Source organism: Mytilus californianus, unplaced genomic scaffold, assembly GCF_021869535.1.
Source record: "Mytilus californianus isolate M0D057914Y unplaced genomic scaffold, xbMytCali1.0.p SCAF_13, whole genome shotgun sequence".
In the NCBI taxonomy this organism is placed as follows: Eukaryota; Metazoa; Mollusca; class Bivalvia; order Mytilida; family Mytilidae; genus Mytilus; species Mytilus californianus.
Genome location: NW_026262615.1, coordinates 38,280,369 through 38,300,582, shown reverse-complemented (window position 1 = coordinate 38,300,582; position 20,214 = coordinate 38,280,369). Strand labels below are relative to the sequence as shown.

Below are 20,214 nucleotides of genomic sequence, written 5' to 3'. Positions count from 1 at the left end.
ACTTGCTTTATTAAAAAAAAATCTCTACATTGGCCATTCAGGGAAAGTTTTCGATTGATCTCGATAATAATAATGAAAACGGAGTATATCATTGACAAATAGAATCTTGTTATGGCGTGCATCGTGTCCGGAAATGAAGTATTTTTCAATAACTTCAGAAAATCACTGAACAGAGTAACACTGTGTGGGATCCACCACGTCATTCTTTTTTCCAATGATTTTTTCTACGCTGTATGTTTAAAGGAGCTTGAAATTCGGTTTTGCTTCTTGCATACATATATGTGAAGGGACGTGTCGTATTTGTTTTCATAAGATTGTGCAAAAAAAAAAGGACAACAAAAATGTAAGAAAATTTATTGAATAAAAGTCGAACCATAAAAATATTTTCCATTAATACAACTAATTGACTAATTTAAAACACAATTATAGAAATAGTAGTTGTAACGATTTTTCTTGTTTTCATTAAAGGTCATGGCGATATCAGCCATTTGCAAAAACTTTAAACACAGGTAAATGAAAATAATTTTGTTGTTAGGTATACGTGTACAGTACATGCATATTTGTCCTCAAGCATTAGTGAGGGAGCTACCATTTGATTTTTATAGGGGGGGAGGTGGGGGGCTAGGATGAAAAATTTTGTCCTGCCTTTTTTTTAGCTGTAATCTCTGTCCTCCTGCCTTTTTATTTTCACTCTATTTGGTCTTGCCTTTTTTTTAGTTTAGACTTTTTTCACCTAAATTGTCGTCCTGACTTTTTTTTTTGCAAGTGTCTCATCCTGCCTTTTTTTTTTTACTCAAAACTCCTGTCCTGTCTATTTTTTTCAAATTTCATCCTAGCCCCTCATAAAAATCAAATGGTAGCTCCCTAAATAAACATTTATTTTCGAAATACGCATCTGGTACAGTACAATAGGTACCGTAAAATGTTATAACAATCTCCAAATACCAGTTTGTGTGTTATGGAAATGTGCCACAGTCGAAATATTAACACTTACAATCTCCAAGAGGTCCATGAACTCTTACACTGGGTTTGTATCTTTTATATGAGCAACACAACGGATGTCACATGTGGAGCAGGATGCTTACCTCTCCGGAGCACCTGAAATCACCCCGGTTTTTAGTGGGGCTCGTGTTGCTCAGTCTTTAAGTTTCCTATGTTGTGTACTGTATATTGTTGTTTTTCTTTTGGTCTTTTTTCGTTATTTTTTTTCCATTGCGTTGTCAGTTTGTATTTGACTTATGAGTTTGAATATCACTTTGGTATCTGTTGTCTCTCTTTGGTATCTGTTGCCTCTCTTTTACATAGCTATATGTGTATTGAATGTCACTTTGGTATCTGTTGCCTCTCTTTTACATAGCTATATGTTTTACCACAACGACTTACATATAGTTATGACTTAGATATGTACTATTCACATTTTGTGGCAGGTAAAATAATAATTATTCCACTATTTCAAATTGTGGTTGATATTGACGTTTGACTTAAATGGTTCATCGACTTGCTTTATTAAAAAAAAATCTCTACATTGGCCATTCAGGGAAAGTTTTCGATTGATCTCGATAATAATAATGAAAACGGAGTATATCATTGACAAATAGAATCTTGGCGTGCATCGTGTCCGGAAATGAAGTATTTTTCAATAACTTCAGAAAATCACTGAACAGAGTAACACTGTGTGGGATCCACCACGTCATTCTTTTTTCCAATGATTTTTTCTACGCTGTATGTTTAAAGGAGCTTGAAATTCGGTTTTGCTTCTTGCATACATATATGTGAAGGGACGTGTCGTATTTGTTTTCATAAGATTGTGCAAAAAAAAAAGGACAACAAAAATGTAAGAAAATTTATTGAATAAAAGTCGAACCATAAAAATATTTTCCATTAATACAACTAATTGACTAATTTAAAACACAATTATAGAAATAGTAGTTGTAACGATTTTTCTTGTTTTCATTAAAGGTCATGGCGATCCAATGGACATCTGGTACCCTTTTGATTGGAAATTGATACCCCAGAATGATCCTACATCAGAAGAACCAGTATATATCACACCAAATCTGATATACCATTTAAATCCGAATATAAAGTTAATTCTTGTTATACGAGACCCAGTTGAAAGGTTATTCTTTATCAAACTGTTTTTCGTGATAAATCGGAGGAGAGAGCAAAAAACGATAAGAGCTCGAGGTGGATTTGTTCCTCGTAATCATCTGAAAGCTCTCAATATATTTATGTTTGCCATATATTTTACTGCCGGAAATTTCTGTTTGTTTTATGAATTATAAACCATGGTATATCATCAGTTGGTTTTCATAACAGCTGTTGTACATGTTTCGTTTACAGCCGAGGATACCAGCTCATCTTGAGTGCTGAGGGTCGTGGGTGCGATCCTTGGTTATGTTGTCCGGGTCAAACCAAAGTCATGAAATGAAATTATTCTGCTTCTCAAAGGCATTTAAAGGTAAAAGCAAAGGCTGGTCGGCACAGAGTAAGAATTAGTATGTGTTCGAGTAGGGGTGACAACACCGAAAACAACACATTATAATTGTAATGCGTCTGAAGGCTTCAAGCGCTTTTCTGGAATTACCTTTATTAGGAACGCTCAAAGCCGAGCAAGTCTTCCCTGTGAACTTCATGCTACCTTGTCAACTACATGTATCACGTTATGTAAACGTAGATTTTAAAAATCACTTATGTATTTATTTGTACAAATATATATAATAAAGAGAATAATTATAATTTATTTTAGACTCTACAGTCATTACATACATAAGAAGTTGGGCAACAAAATCCATCCCAGTGCCAAAGAATTTCATGAAGATGTTCAACATGCTGTTTCTACTTTTTCTAAATGTATCAAAAACAAAACTTTTCGGGCATGTTTATATGATACAGTTCTATATAAAGAATTGCGGGTACGTTTGATTTTGTTAAAAGATTATATCAAAAGATATTTCATTGCTGCCATGGAAACATCACTATTTTTTTTTCATGCAGTGTGAACAATTGATAATAATTTAATTCATTTATTTTCATCTAACCCGAATAATCCAGTCGTTATATTCCGATCACTACGATCACTCCATTAACCTTTGAAAAAGGAGAGAATTGGAGACGGAAAGGGCTTGAATTATTCGAATTAATCTTCATCAGGATTACATCATTTTGATTGCCAGACAACAATCACATGGTGTTTTAAGTGAAATTTTGATGGTTCCACTAAAACTCAGAATCCATGAACATGATGAATGCACGTACTCTCCATGAAACGCTACGACAGTACGTACGAATAGCAAAACGAAACCAAACTATAGATTGATTTAATTCGTAATTTTTCTGTGTTTGGCATTAAAATTGAATTAAAATTCAATTGAAAAAACAAAGGGTATAATTTATAACAAAACAATTTACGAAAAAACAAATATGACAGACATGAACCAACGACAATCATTGAACTACAGATACCTGACTTGGGACAGGCACATCGAGTGAATCTGTTTCTTGCAAGTGTATTTCCATATTTATATATCTCTTTCAGTAATTTTCTATGCGAAAATGTCTAAACATATGCATTTATTACTGACAAAAATACTAAATATATGTATTCATTAATCTAACGACTAAAATGAGTAAAATATAGTTACACATGAAAACTTGCTATCAAACGAAATCAAAATTAAAAAAAAATCAAATTCGGATTACAAGTTCCGTATTTACCTTTCAGGTACCAATATCCTCAGGGTTTTACAGTACTTTTCTGCGAGATTGGTTGAAGGTCTTTGACAAAGATCAGATTATGCTTATACGTACGGAAGACTACCGCCGCAATATAGCGGGAACTCTGACTAAAGTGTTCAAATTCTTAAATCTAGGTATGTACAATAATCTCTTTCTTAAAATAAATATTTTATCTAACACGATTCATATTGTTTTTTTGTATAGTTTTAACCAAAATTAAGGATTGCGACTTGTACTTTTAATTGTATCTTATGATGAATCAACTTAGAAATGGAGGGTTCATCGATATCTACCTAATGAAATTAAAATAATTTGGTAATTTCATTTTGTGATCAGATTTGGTAATCCATGGCATAATATAACCTTTTTTGTATCAATACATATGCTTTAGTTTATTATAAAAAAATCCAGGAAAAATTAACATCGTCAAATTATGGGACATTCAATGGGTACTAAATATGTACCCCTTATTGAAGTATATTTAATATTTAATTGACGAATATTTCTGAAAGTACACAAGCTGTTAAACTTGTTTTTTTTTAGTGCTATGGAATATAAAACATAGTAATGATTGTCAATGTTTCATGCCATGAAACTTGAAAAACTGTAAAAGTAATATACACTAGACTGTGTACTAATTCAGTCATGTTACAGAAATATCATAATATAGGGCTGTTGCATGAATATATGTGTATAAATATTGTCTTGAGTAGATTTTTCAATTGTACGAGCTTGCGAGTGCGACACATATTCTACAAAGGATACTTACATTAACCATTGTTCCTACAGTAACCTTTTTATTGTACAACAAAGCCTGAAAAACTTGTTTTCACTGATGTCACAAATTTGAATCTATATTTCCACTAGTGCAATATATTTTATTGCACACTTATTTATAGTTATGTCCTGTATGATTTAATATATAGAGGTTAATACATGGACTTGTCCATATCAGCCCTCGACGAACGTCTCGAGCTGAAATGGGGCCTCGGGATGATACCCGGGCCGATATGGAAAAGGCCATGTATTGGTCTCTGTTTAATACAATAATGTATATTTTTTGGGGAAAATAAATAAATTGACGGCATTGGTTTTTTTTACAGACGTAGTAGGACCATCTGTGCTGGAGAAGATGGCATGTAGAGAGATGGAGTATAAAACAAATTACAGAACGACAATGATGAACGAATCGAGAAGCCTTTTAGAAACATTTTATTCCGACAGCCAGCGCGACATGGAAAGTTTACTAGACGAATATGGAATAGACATATTAGTTAAGTCACAAGATGACATGGCCCGTCAAATAAACTGTTCAAGATTTTTTTCCAAAATGCCTTTGATGTCGAAACTTAAAGGAAAACAAATCAAACGCTATTTTGTCAGTAAGAAAAATGCCACTAAATATTACCGGAATAAATATTCACCTCGTTGATTTAATTTTCGATTCTAGATTTTATTTTGAAACAAAATTTGCATTTATTATATCGAAGCTATCATTTATATGGAAACATTTGGTCAGGATGCATATGTATCACAGCATGCACTCGAACACTCTCTGAAGTCTCGTGGCAAGGTGGTACTCCCGAGTGTGCGTGGTCGTGGGTTCGAGTTTGATCGAACCGAAGACGTGGTCTGTTTATTTATCACTGCTTTTCCGCTAAAAACGCGGACATTGGCAATAAGAGGAAAAACTTGTCGGCTCAGTCTGACAGAGACTCAGTGGCGGATACAGAACTTTTCATAAGGGGGGCCCACTGACTGCCTAAGAGGGAGCCCGCTCCAGACATGCTTCAGTGATTTCCTAAATAATCGACCATATTTTTCCTACAAAGGGGGGGGGGGGGCCTTCGAAAACCCTTTAAATCCGCCTCTGAGAGTCAGAATAATGTGTCCATATAGAGCAACGAAGAGTGTCATTCTTCCTGTTGACTTTTAGCTTGTTGAATAGCACGCTAAGTATCCAATCTAGTGTGACAGTGGTTTATAAACAGTGTAAACCAACTTAATTTCGCAAGTAACTTAATTTCACGACACTCGCGGGTATCTAAATAACGCAAATAAAACAAACTATGGCCTTTTCTTAATCAAATACATCAATACGAATAAAAAATCGCGAAAGAAATCGTCGCGAATTTAGGTCTGAAGGGCTTAACACGAAATGAAGTATTTTGCGAAAATTAGTCGGTTCACAGTATATCGCATTAACATGCTCATGTCTTGTTATTCATTTAATAATTGCAACTGTACATTAAACAACAATCCATATAAAATATACGAAAAGCCTGCTACATCTCTTTTCGTTGATTAAACGGTTATTCATACCACTCGTATGTTTTATGTTGTAATGAAGTTAAAGTATAACGTATTAAATTTTAAGAATGCCGTTACCACAAAGCAAAATGAAGATAAAAAAGAATTACTTATCCATATAACATTTAAACATATAATATTTGATGTAATCGATAGTGAATAATAATTTTGCAGGGCCTTGGTGGCCGAGTGGTTCTAAGTAATCCATCTACTGTATCACTAGCCTGTCAACACTGATGTTGTGATTTTAAGCAACGCGCGTGGCAGGTTCGTTCGACTCCAATCTGAATTGACTAGGATTGTCAGTTTTCCTGCCGAAGGTCAGTGTTCTTTGGTGGGGTTTGGGGGGGTTAATGAATCGATAGAAAAAGTTTTATTGTAACATCCTTAATGTTTAATACGATGAACTTCATTCCAATACTGGGAAATTACATTTATATTTTTTGAGAATTTTTCCAAATTCGCATGCATATTTAACATTAAACTTAACCAGATGCTTATTTAGTGGTGTGCCTCCTCAAAGAGGCGAAAAAATAATGACGTGATACTTATTCAATAGACTATTTTCATATTACCGACTTTTGACTCCGGATTATATAATTTTTCGACAGGTTACATACTATGTGGTAGGACATTCTGGTACTTGGTCAATTAAGAGCAACCAAAAAAAAGTAAAATCCAACACATAATCGGTGCAACTTGGATGGAAAGTTTACTGTTTTCTCATGATTTTGTCATGAATAGATAACATTAAACAGTTAATCCCCCCCCAAATTGTACCGATTGTAAGCTTGATTTTTACTTTTTTTAAGTGGCCCTTACTTGACCGAATACCAGGATGTCCAACCACTGTAATGTGATAACATTCTATTAAATCACGGACCTGTGATGTTGCGATTATGTTCTAGTTGCTACCAAAGCATACATTGTTGTAACTTTTAAAACAACAATAATATCACAAGTGTTTTACACATTATCATGATTATAGCACACGAAGTATTTATTAAGTATGATTAAAGGGGCATTAGCTACGAGATATAAAAAAAATATCTTTTTTTTTTGTTCAATCATTAATGAAAGTGAAATAGTGAAATAATAATTCCCTTTTAACAGCCAGTTTGGTTCCGTTTTGTCAACATAAGCAAAGAAACATCGCTTATGAATCATGCACTTGCAAGTGAATAATTCGACCTCATTTAATCCGTATTCATGTATAGCATATAAGAGTGGATAAGAGCAACAATTGTGAATAGTTTTAACTGTCCATGATTATTTATTTATATTTGATTGTTATATTTCAGAAATATCAACATCGTCATACTTATTAAATTGTGGTTAGTTGTAATCTCCTATTAAGCAAGATTAGAATAATACAAAATACATTTTTTTACAGTTTTAATGCACAAGATTAGATAACGTCTATAATAAACAAGGATTTAGTTAAATGATTGATTGGTGTTTAACGCCACTTTCAGCAGTATTGTACTATTTCGTGGCGGTCAGTTTTATTGGTGGAGGAAGCCGGAGTGCACAGAGAGAACCACCAACCTTCGGTAGGAAAAAGGATTTGGTTATAAACATGTACCTGTAAAATGAGCATCAGAGTACTTAGAACATAGCCGCTGCGGTAGTTACATGTATCGTTCCAGTAATTAACAAACAGTAGGATCTCTTTGACCTTGAGCACCTGTTTAAAAATTCGTCAATATAAAACTTCCATGATAGGAAAAACCAATAAAAATATTTCGTATTATTGAAATCTGAATACCGTAAGATTCCCACGAACTTATTAGTTTCGCTTGTTATAAATTACACACAGTGACATCCGTACAGCAAGATGTAAGACTTTGAATCGCAATTTTTGTTGTTGCTTAACGTAAATTGGAGAATTACCTTGTCAAACTTAATAATTAAAAATTGGTATCACCTCCTTTCTTCTATATACTGTATACGGAGGCCGTACAAGTCAGTCAATTACAGAAAAAAACTATCACGAAACAGTCATATATATATATATATATATATTATATATGCTATCATATGCGGCACATGTAAGCTTGACTAATTATAGGTGGAAATACTATGGTTAACATGGTACATGTATCTCCATTTAGAAAATGATATATAGTAGATATAAGAAGATGTGGTATGAGTGCCAATGAGACAACTCTCCATCCAAGTCACAATTTGTAAAAGTAAACCATTATAGGTCAAAGTATGGCCTTCAACACGGAGCCTTGGCTCACACCGAACAGCACGCTATAAAGGCCCCCAAAAATGACTAGTGTAAAACCATTCAAACACGAAAACCAACGGTCTAAACTATACAAAAAAAACGAGAAACGAGAACTTTTATTCTTTTCGAGATATAAAAAATTAAAGATTGAAAATATTATTAAATCATTCATTTCTTAAAATCCTGTCTTACAAATTCTATTTTAAATTGATGTTCACGTTTGCACATCCATGCTTAGATACACATTAATTAAGACATACATATACGTGTAAAACTTGCCTGTGAACGCAATACGTGACACGCATGCAAATTATGCATTGACTTAATTTGCATGGTCGAACCCCTTAATGCAAAACTGTAATTGCACATATTTGCAAACTTACGCTTCGTGTTTTTGTACATATGAACGCAAAATAATATAAGAATACTACGTTGTTTTATACCCCAAGCTACAAAGTAGTGGTAAATAGTTCTTTATCTTTCCATCTGTCTATCCGTCCATCCATTCGTCCGTAAGTCACCTTGATTTCCGGATACTTAATCAAATACTTTAATATCGTAATTGCAACCTTCTTCGGATATATGATCACAAATGAAAGGAAGACGTCTGAATCTGGGGAAGTCATATTAACTAAAATAGATCGAAAGTAATATAGGAAGGAGCTCCGGACTGTTACTCTAGAACCTTACAGAGTGTTTGAAACCAAATTTTAAAATATATGAGGACAATTCCCTATCCATTTCGAGAGTACAATGGCTGGCTGCGGGAAAAGTCATAACAACTAAATATAGACTGAAATAAATGCAGAAAAATGCATTGTTTTCGAATAATAACCCCTAAAAATAAAAAATAAAAACATTGTGATATCAATTATGAATTAATGAAATTGTATTTTCTTCTTTTGTTAACTTTCCATATTTCACCGATTGTTCCTCCTCCAAACACTACTAGATCTTTTTCAGTTTCATCAATCCTACTGACGAAGTTGATGTCAGTTTTTTCTCTCTAGATTGTCTGTTGTTTTCAATTTCTTTTTCTTGATGAAAGTCAAAAACACAGTGGACATAAAAGTTAAATATCTGATTAAAATCATTTTTGTTGCATCTATCGGTCAATCGTTATTACCGGCAACACCTAAGCACGACTGATGATATTTTAAAATGAAGGATGCGTAACTGTTTCTTTCTGCTCGCAGTTGATCATAAACATCAGTAATCTTATAACCTATTAAAATCCTTTGACTATTATAAGTCCTGTTAAATTACCATGAAAATGTGAAAATAGAGGTCGAGTTTCTTTTTTTCAAAATTTACGGTGTGCAGTTCTTGTAATTTTTTTATAGAAACATTGAATTTCATAAAAATCAGCCATTATAAACGTTGTTTAACAATCACCATCAGCTATTAATTATCACACCCATGTTCTAGCTTTCTACCCGACAGTGCGTTAAATAATTCGCGGGATGTTATACGTAAATTGTCTCTATACAGAATGCATCGCAAGATGATTTGGCCATTGATTTTTGTTACTATTAATAGCAATCTCGCTCAAATCCCGTTTTCAATCACAGTTGGAAGTACGGGGACAAAGTGATCGCCTTACTATATAGTTGCACACTTCGTCTAGTAATGGACTTCTGATAATATAAATGGTAAGATGTATAAGGTAATATTGAATATGTACAGTGATATTAAATAATTGTAATTCGGAATGCTTTGCGTATGACACTGGTGTACGGCAAGGATAAAACTTATCACATTTGCTATTTTCTTTATTTTTAAACGACTTAGAAAATTTCGTAGTCAGTAAAATATATTGGACGACTTAAAACTATAGCAGAAGATCTGGAAAGAGAATTAGAAATGTATCTGAAGTTTTTTTTTTTTTTTTGTTATATCATACGCAGATGACACGGTGTTGTTGGCCGAAACAGCAAAGGACCTGCAGACGCAACTCAATGCCTTCCATGATTGTTGTAAGGCTTAGAAATTGAAAGTTATGCTGCGTTCACACGTAATTCGAATTCGATTCGCCTTAACTAATTCGAATTAGTTTAATTCGCATTCGAAACGTTTAACGTCCAAACGTAAATTCTAATTCGAATTACAATGCGCGTCAAATTCGCTTTACTGTCCTAACGACGTAACTTTTAATTCGTATTAACAAAAACGCATTTCTAATGCGAATTGGATAATGCGATTTAGCCAATTCGAATCAATTCGAATTAAAAAAGAAGAGTGTGTGAACGCGATTAGCGAATTCGATTCGCATTCGATTCGAATTCAATTCGAATTAAATGTACGTGTGAACGAGGCATAAAGGTTGACAAAATTAAAGCAATAGTGTTTGATTATTGACGTTTACCGAAAACCTCTCGCCTCAAAAGGTATTAACTACAATTTTTTTGAAAAAAAATTGGAACTAAAGGAATATTTTAATATTTTGGACTTTAAAGATGCTATTGTTCTCTGTAGATTTAGAACAACTAATAACAAATTGCCGATTGAAACAGGATGATGGCTAAACGTTTTAAGAGAAACCATTTTGCCAACCAATATAACAATCGACAAATTGGAGACAAATATCATCTATTCGAATGTACTTTTTTCGATCAAAAACGTAAAGAGTATTCAACTTTTTTAACAGTTAAATTCTATGAACTAATGTCGACTACACGAAAACCAGTACCGAAGAAGCCTTGTTCATTTATGAAAAATATGAATTCTTGTGTTAGTCCTCCTGCATGGCTAGTGACTTTTAAACCCTCTCTCTCTTGTTTTGTATATATTGTAAACAAAAATTGTTGTTGTTATATCTCTACTGGTTTTATGCATTGGCTTTATGAGAATAAAGATATACATCTTCAATATAACTAATAAGATAACATTCAAGTAGCTTGCAGGAAAATGTAGGCTCACCGTTGTAAACAGGTATAATGATTCCTCTACGCCATTCGTCTGGGATTATTTCTTACAATGTATGTTGGATAAATTGTCAGAGTATTGTAAACAGTGGAAACTAAAAATTTACATCAATAACACGAAATTTATAGTATTTTCAAGATATAGAACACCTCGAAACTTGATATTTAATATAGATTGAAATGAACTTGAGATAGTCAGTAGTAGCTATAAACATCTTGGGATTATATTTTCTAGAAATGGCTCATATTTTTCCACCGGAAAATATCTACGTCACCAGACGATTAAAGCAATGTATGCTGTTATAAAAAAATTCCAGTTAAATAATTTGCGTCGATCGAGTGCAAACTAGATATGTTTGATAAGGCTGTTGTTCCTATAATTACCTATGGGTGTAAAATATGGGGATTCGAAAATTTAGATATTCTTAAGAGAGTTCATTGCGTTTTTGCAAGCATATATTACGTCTCAAAATTTCAAACCCTAATTTTATGGTTTATGGGGAGCTGGGAAGATACCCTATTTCAGTTACCGTCAAGTCACGTATGATTAATTTCTGGTGTCGCTTAGAGCAAATTATAATGTTTCTTATATAATCTGTTATATGTTAATCTCAATAACTCTGGCTATGACAGTAAATGGTTATATTATATAAAGAAAATTTTTGATGACTGTGGATTGTCAAATGTATGGCAAAGTCAAAATTTATTTCAGAAACATGGGGTCGTATTCAGTGTTCAGCAAAGATTAAGAGACCAGAGGTGGTGTTCTCGAAGCTATCTTAGGATTAGGCGCGTGTCCTACGACCATCTTATGACATGTCTTTGTCCTAAGTCGTGTTCTCGAAGCTCTCTTAACTTAGGATATATCGCATTTTTCGTCCTAACTTTAGGACACCTAATTAGGTGTCTTAAAATCATCATATCTTCATCCTAACTTTAGGACACGTCTCAGACAATAATTTGTAAACAAATGCTGTGCTTACTGAATAAAATGCCCTTCTGACTCTCCAGTTGATCTAAAAGAATGTTTAATTCCGCCTCCGTATAGTATATACATGTAATTATAAAATTCGTAAACAATTTTATTAATTGGTTTCATCATTAATAAATGTTTTATCATAAAATTACTTTAACGATTTAAAATTTCGCGCTTAGGATATGTTTAGGACGTCCTAACATAAGATGCGTCTGAGATAGCTTCGAGACACAGCTTAAGAGTGTCCTAAGATGATCCTAAGTCCATGCTAAAATCGGTCTTAGGATGTGTCTTAGGACGAATTTTAGGATACTTTCGAGAACACCAACCCAGTTAATTCAAGAATAGTCAACAGAAATGAACACGTCAAAGGGGTTATGATATAGATTGTATACAAATGTTTTTAAATTTGAACACTATTTGTCAGTGCTACCATTCAATTTATTAATAACATTGTGTAAATTTAGATGTGGGAATAACCGTTTGCCAAGTCTAGGTTAGTCTATGAAATGGTATATACTATGAAGTTTAGAGCGAGGGGCTTGTCCCGCAATTAATTTCATAGTATATACCTTTTAATAGACTATCCAATTTAGCACATATTTACAACTCGAGTAATCTTTTAAGTGGTCTATTGATAGTATATTTTGGCTGACTACTTGTATCTCGAGACTTGTACCATAGGTGTTTTCTAGGAGCTCATTAACGAAGTTTTATGTTTTGTAAATCTACTCACTAGTATCATTGTAAGATATGTGACTTCAAAAGGCCCAAGACTCCAGAACGAAAAGATGGTAGCTGCTGGTGTAAGTATGTATTCTGATATAAAGTGGTGTTTTACTATACATGCACTCCTTTACATGGTTAGATGACAACAAAAATTGACCAAAAGCAAGCAATAATTAAACTGCAGTGGAAGATTTACATGTTTTGAAAACATTGTTCAATTTCACAGTAAAACTAAAGCTATAATAAATTTGAAACATATTGATAGTTTGTCCCCATAGATAGTCTAGCGGATAGGCATTAAAAAGCAACTACCAATATATCAAAGGTGAAATTTTTGAGTTGACTGCTGTTAAAAAGTTATAATTACCACGTTTACATATTACTCGGAAGAAATTATTCCGAGTATTCTTTATTTGTTTGACATGATGACATATTTGCCACTGGACATCAAGCAACCAATAATCACTTAATCAATTCATGATGAAATAGATAAATTTTCCCAAGAAAGTTAAAAAAAATCATCACCAAGTTAAAAATTAGAAAGCAAATTCAAGCAATTTGATTGGACGAGAAGTTGTAAGTATGTGCTAATTGAGACGGGAATGTGGCACAACATACAAAGATCTGATAGATTATGTCACCTTTGCGTTGTCATGTATATTTTTTCAAAGATAAAAGAATCAAATATTTACCACAATATTGTAGTACTAATGTAAATGTTATTAAATTCGAACAAGTGTATTCAACCCGAAATTGTGTTGAAGTTGAGAAACTCTGTAGATTTATTATATGTATTTCTGTGAAAGTCTATCCTCCTGGTTAAAAACAACTATTATATATTTATTTATCTTTTGTTCAAATATAAATTATAATATTATATAACAATCATTTGTATTTCAAACATGCTATATTCAATATTTGTTACTATTGTAATATTGTCTTCTCTGTGTCTATGAATATGGTTTATGAGAATAAAGATCATTCATTCATTCACGATTCACGAATTTTTAATTAAACACAACAAGACTGTTGACCATAAGATAATATATAAATAACACATAGCTGAGAGGGTGATAGAGCAGATTGTTACCCCGAGAAAACATTGTCAACTGAGGCGAAGTCAAGGTTGACAATGTCTTTTCGAGGGGTAACAATCTGCTCTATCACCCTCTTAGATATGTGTTATTTAATTTATTATACTGAATGTTCTGCTATTACTGTCGATTAAATTTCAAATTCAAAGTAATAAACTATGACGTCTTGTACATGTATAACAACCATCCGTATTTAATAAAGCGCACACAAGATCAAACGTCTCCGTGAAGGGTAATAGAGTATTTGCCATAGGATAGAGTCGTATTTAATAAAGCGCACACTTGATCAAGCGTCTCCGTGAAGGGTAATAGAGAATTTTTCCATAGGATAGAGTCGTATTTAATAAAGCGCACACTTGTTCAAGCGTCTCTATGAAGGGTAATAGAGTAAATTAACACCCTCGTATTAGCTAATCAAAATATGGCATTTTGACATGGTGTATAATAATATATAAATAACACATAGCTGAGAGGGTGATGGAGCACATTGTTACCCCAAGAAAACATTGTGAATCGCGGCGAAGCCAAGGTTGACAATGTCTTTTCGAGGGGTAACAATCTGCTCTATCACCCTCTCAGCTATGTGTTATTTACTTTATTATACTGAATGTGATGTTATTACTGTCTATTAAATTATTAAGTAATAAACTATGATGTCTTGTACATAACAACCACCCATTAAAGTGGACAATTGAGCAAGCGTCTCCGTGAAGGGTAATAGAGTCTTTTCCATGGGATAGAGTAAATTGTCTCCATCGTATTTACCAATCAGAATCCTGCATTTTCACATGAAGTACAATAAATAAGTTTAACAACTCTTGATAATTGGATATCGCTTGTTATCATATACTTAGAGTAAATAACTTATAATTTTTACAGTATGATTGATAGCAGCATTAAATTTACGTGAATTCCATATTTTCCGAAATGGTGTTTAGCGGACTGATATGAAAAATGTATCACTATTCAGGAAATAACACCTCTATGGTACGTTTTCAGTGAAAAGGACATAACAAAGTAGGGTACAAAACAATTATTAGGAAACAGGAAAATATATTATGTAAAATGCAAAAAAAAAATAAAAAAAATGATACAATAAATGCATTTTTCAAAGTTTCCAGCATAATTTAGAAAGTTACTTTACAAATGTTGACTTTTCCAAATAGTGTTCATTCTGTTTTGTGAAATCTTTATTTATCGTCAATATACAAATATATTATACTGTTGTGTGTGTTTTTTTTTTCTTCCTCTGTTGAGGCATATGATAGAAAGATTTCATATCGGATGTATTACATTTGGCGTCCGACGTCCGTAAACTTTTCATTTTTTGAACATCTACTTGAGAACCACTTAAAACGATCAATTATTAAACTGTTATTTTTCTCCATTGTTGAAGCATATGATAAAAAGATCATAACATGTCATTTTTCATATCAGATGTATCATCAGATATGAAAAATGCCATGTAATAATCTGATAATATCAACTTTCATTATTTAATTTAAATAGTAATAATAAACTCGCCGAAGTCTCGTTTGTTATTATCTTGAAATTAAAGAACTCGAGTTGTTATCAAGCGATATCCAATTCCACTCGTTATGAAACCTATAATTATTTACTTTAAGATGTTGCAGCTTCGGCAAATAGAGCACTTGGTCTTGTTATAGCTAAGTGCAAAATCTTAGGTGGTGTTACTCATAATGTCTTTTCACAACTATATGAAAGTTTGGTGCTCCCAATTGTTGAATATGGTGCTGGTATTTGGGGTTGCGAAAACTTTTCTTTTATTGATACCATACATAATAGAGCTTGCAGATTTTTTCTTTACTGTAAAATAACGTACTTATAAATATGTTTTATAATAGACGAATTTTCTATAACGTTTTAATGTTATAGTCTCTTATAATTCTGTACAGAATGGCTCTCCTTTTTATATCTATATATTTTAACACTAAATGTAATGTTGTATTACATATCATTGAGAGATGAGACTTAAATAAAATATTGAATTGAAATTGAATTGAATTGTGATAAAATTCCATTAGATAAACAACTAACCAATTCAATTTACAACTTAATTTTCACAAAAGATAGCAAATAATGGATTATATAATTTTGTACAATTTCCTTCTCAATAGGTAATTAATACGGTTTGTAATTAACCTGAGTAAGTCAAATTAGACAAACATTTCGATTTACTGACGTCGAGATTCCCCACAGGATACAGATTTTTCCTTGTTGACAAAAACAAATCCCCCAATCAAACCTCACCTGGAAACCAAGCTAGAAATCTGGACAGGCGTTTCTGGTCACTTGCATATTGGTGAACATCAATTTTTACACAAGCGTGTTCTTCTTCAAGGTGAGTTTCGTTAAATCATTTATTTTAACATTCTGTATTTTTTATATCAAGATTTTATTGCAAAGTTTCAACAAAGAACAACTTAAAAGATAATTAAGAAGATGAAGCCCGTGTTATTTTATCGCCGTGTCCTATATATGACAATTTTAGAAAGAAAAAAAACATTTGACGAATGAAATGCATATTTCATTTATTCATAATTTTAATTATATAAGGGAGGTGACTGACTGTGAGTCCCTTCGTCACGTAGTATTTTTGTTCATTTGTATGTATTTTGCTTTAACACCTTTCGAGTGAAATCAGGTCCGTTTGCCATAATTCACGTTCGCCCTGGGTTCGTTCGCCCTTATACCTGTTTGGGATTGGATCGTTCGCCCTTATACCTGTACGTCCTGATTCTTATTTTTCTTTGTTGTCTTGTTGTATAATGGTATAATATATTGTTTGAATAGAGTATTTTAAAGTGTGTGTCAAAAATTTCGTTGAATATCTATGTTGTACATGACTGTATTGGTGCTACCAGAAATATAGTTGATTTCCTTTGATATACACTTAAGTGCACATAAATGCACGGTATTCTATATAAAACATCTGAAGACGAAGTTATCTTGTTTTTTTTTTTTTTTTTTTTTTTTAATTTTTTTTTATGTTTGATTCTTTTTTTTTTTATACATATTTGACCAAGTCATCTGTATGTATATACTAATGGAAGAATGCATTGATATGATAATCTACTTCTATATAACATTTTAAATTTATCACTGAAAACAAACTTGAGATCAAAGGAGCCAAGCTGCGAAAATAAATTCCCTTACATGTCTTACAATTCATACATGCTTTGATATTGTTCAATCCAAGCTAACTAGTTTATTAGAAATATATGAGCGTAATGCATTTTAGTCATTAAAATTAATTCTAAAATATAAAGATATTTCCATGTTGTTTTTTTTTGTTTTTTTTTCGTGAATTTTAAGATGTCCATATTTTTTAATATTTATCAAATAAATATCTACATAGATTTACATGCATGTACATAAAACCCACAATACCATTAATATTAATATGTATTTGTTCTAAATAGGGTGAACATTTTCTATGGGCGAACTAACCCAGGGTGAACATGTAATTAGGGCGAACGGACCCGATACCCTTTTGAGTCCATAGATTACCTTATGCTTTTAAAAATGTTGATGCCTTCGCAACGAGTTTATTTCAATTAAGTTGTTTGCGCACTTGAAAATAATGATTTTATATGCAACACATTCATATATATCTTTATTATCATGAACCAGAGTACAGAGATATTATAATTATTAATAATATATAACAAATAGTCAGAATTAATAGAAATGTTTAATCTTCAAGTATTGTAGAGAAAGAAAGAAATTCCAGCTTATATAAAATCCGTCTGATAAATTTGCACAAATGGATAGGTTCAGCACACTCATGTTTCTAGTATTCATAAAATCATGAAATTTCAATACGCTTGGTCTATTTCGAGAATAAGGTTTCCAAACATTTTCAAGAGTTCAAGGCGTTCACTTTGTGACTAGAGTGCACATTATTTTGAATTAAGTTAATGTCATACATGTAGTTTGTCAAGAAGTTCCTTTTTAGCGTTTGATGCAACGAGACAGAAAAATGATTTGTTTTGCACTTATTCAAGAATTTCAGGTGTTTTAAAGTGTTCAGTTACCATAGTTAATCAGAGAAACACCCAACTATCAGTCAAGAGTGTTTAAGGATGTACGTAGATGAGGTTTAGAAATTTGTCTCAGATGTTCGGACTCCTTGGTTTTTTTCCTTCAATACAGGGTAAAATATTTTGCCCCATTACACCCATTTTTATTTTCATATAAGACTTCAATAGCTCTTAAAAGGTCATTTACCAAAATTTAATCAGATTCTAGATTTTTTTCTTTCGATTTGAGACTAAAATAATACCAATGCAAATATAAGGTAAAAGTCCGAGTCAGCCTTTTCCCGCCATTTTTAAAAATTCAAATATCTCGAAAAGGAGCTCCATAACCTATCAATATTTTTAGCTTATTTTGTTCCTTCACTAATGCTCTTCAAACTTAGAGTATCAATTTTAGATTTTTGATTTTTTTAATTTCACCGAAGTACATACTTAAAGGCATAAGTCATTCAAACTGCCAGTACATAGACTGAACAGGCGTACTCTCGCATTCATGTTTCAGCCGTGTATTCGCCACATTTTTAATGTTATATCTTCATAGCCAGAAAACTTATTAGTCATTTCTTAAATAAAAAATTATAGAAATAAGATGATCATGGTAGAAATTTAGTGTATTAAAACAAACATAGTCTAATTCAGTTAAGCTTACTGTATCATATTTGTATTTAACAATGTTGAAAGCAATCTTATTCATTTATTCATTTATTCATTTATTCATTTATTCATTTATTCATTTATTCATTTATTTATTTATTTATTTATTTTTGAAACTTTTACAGTCAGCTCTATGAAATATGAAGTCGACACAACTGTGGATATTTTTCTCTCTGTTTGGGATAGCTATATTGCAGAGTAATACAGACGTCCAGACCCTCCTTACACAGCTTTTCAAAACAAATAACTATAACACGTTGATACGGCCAAGTACCAACCAATCGGCACCAAAGGAGGTTGATATCAGCTTTAACCTATATGGAATAACTGATATTAATGAAATTGAACAAAAACTAACAACTACAGGATGGTTGGTAATAGTATGGCAAGACGATCTGTTGACATGGACACCAGCTTCTTATAATGGGTTGAATAAACTGTATTTACCGCAAGATAATGTTTGGAAACCTGACGTGTCTTTGCAAAATGGATTTAGCGAGTTGGAAGAACTAGGGTCAAAGTTTATTCAAGTGTTGGTCGATAGTTCAGGCTATGTAACGTGGAGACCTTTTCAGGTATTTGAGACTAAATGCGATTTGGATTCAAAATACTTCCCTTTCGATGAACATAAGTGTCACATAATTTTTGTGTCATGGAGTCATTCATCTGAGGACATTGTTTTGACACATTCCAGTAACGGTATAGTACTTTCTGACGAATTGGAGAGTCATGGTGAGTGGGAAATCACTTCCTCTTCTGCCACTAGTGATTTGGAGAGTTTTATATCCAAAGTAAAATTCACAATCGTAATTAAACGAAAACCTTTGTATACGATTATGAATATCATTCTACCAATTATTTTGTTGGCGTTGTTAGACATCTTTACATTTAAGATTCCTGCGGATACTGGTGAACGTTTGGGCTACACAATAACTGTCTGGTTGTCATTTGCTGTATTCCTCACTATTGTCTCAGATTCCTTACCCCAAACCTCGGAATCAGTTCCAATTGTATCAACATATATTATTATACAACTGTTTATGGGAACATTCGTTGTTTTGATATCGACAGTTGAAGCTGGCCTTATTACAAATCCGGACAGTGTACCAGTATATCAAATATTGAGATTTCTTGCACTGCGGTTGCGTCGGAACAATGTAAAATCGTCTGAATATACAGAGAGGAAAATAGATTCTGAAATACCGGAAGTCAAGTGGAAAGAAGCAATAACTTCAGTAGACACGTGTTTGTTTTTTATTAGTATGGGGATCTTCTTTATTACTACTGTTGTCTGCTTATTTATTGTAGCAATATAAAGAATACATTGCTTGCGATGATTTAAATCATTTTATTAACTTTTATTGTACTTCGACTTTAGTGAACATAACAATAAAAGAAAACAGCAAATCTCAAACGGCATCGAGAAGATCTTTTGGAACTTTGTCAGTTTGTGACAGTATTAGAAAATGTTTCCACCATGCGCTTTGACTTC

General features: G+C 32.6%; 2 protein-coding genes across 4 annotated transcripts in view; both read left to right on the top strand.

Moving 5' to 3' along the window:
• The window catches only part of LOC127723610 (carbohydrate sulfotransferase 15-like), a 54,042-nt gene extending 46,656 nt beyond the window's left edge, over positions 1–7,386 (top strand). For 2 of the 3 annotated variants that reach the window (XM_052230304.1, XM_052230303.1), the window contains 4 exons: positions 1,960–2,119; positions 2,750–2,915; positions 3,725–3,872; positions 4,842–7,386. In XM_052230304.1, coding sequence (XP_052086264.1) covers positions 1,960–2,119; positions 2,750–2,915; positions 3,725–3,872; positions 4,842–5,170 — 803 coding nt within the window. In that variant the 3' untranslated portion in view covers positions 5,171–7,386. Of the gene's footprint in view, positions 1–1,959; positions 2,462–2,749; positions 2,916–3,724; positions 3,873–4,841 lie in introns of those variants that run through there. The other variant, XM_052230305.1, reaches the window with a different exon arrangement.
• The window catches only part of LOC127723621 (60S ribosomal protein L7-like), a 244,298-nt gene that overhangs the window by 4,730 nt on the left and 219,354 nt on the right, over positions 1–20,214 (top strand). The gene's annotated exons all lie outside the window — the stretch shown is intronic.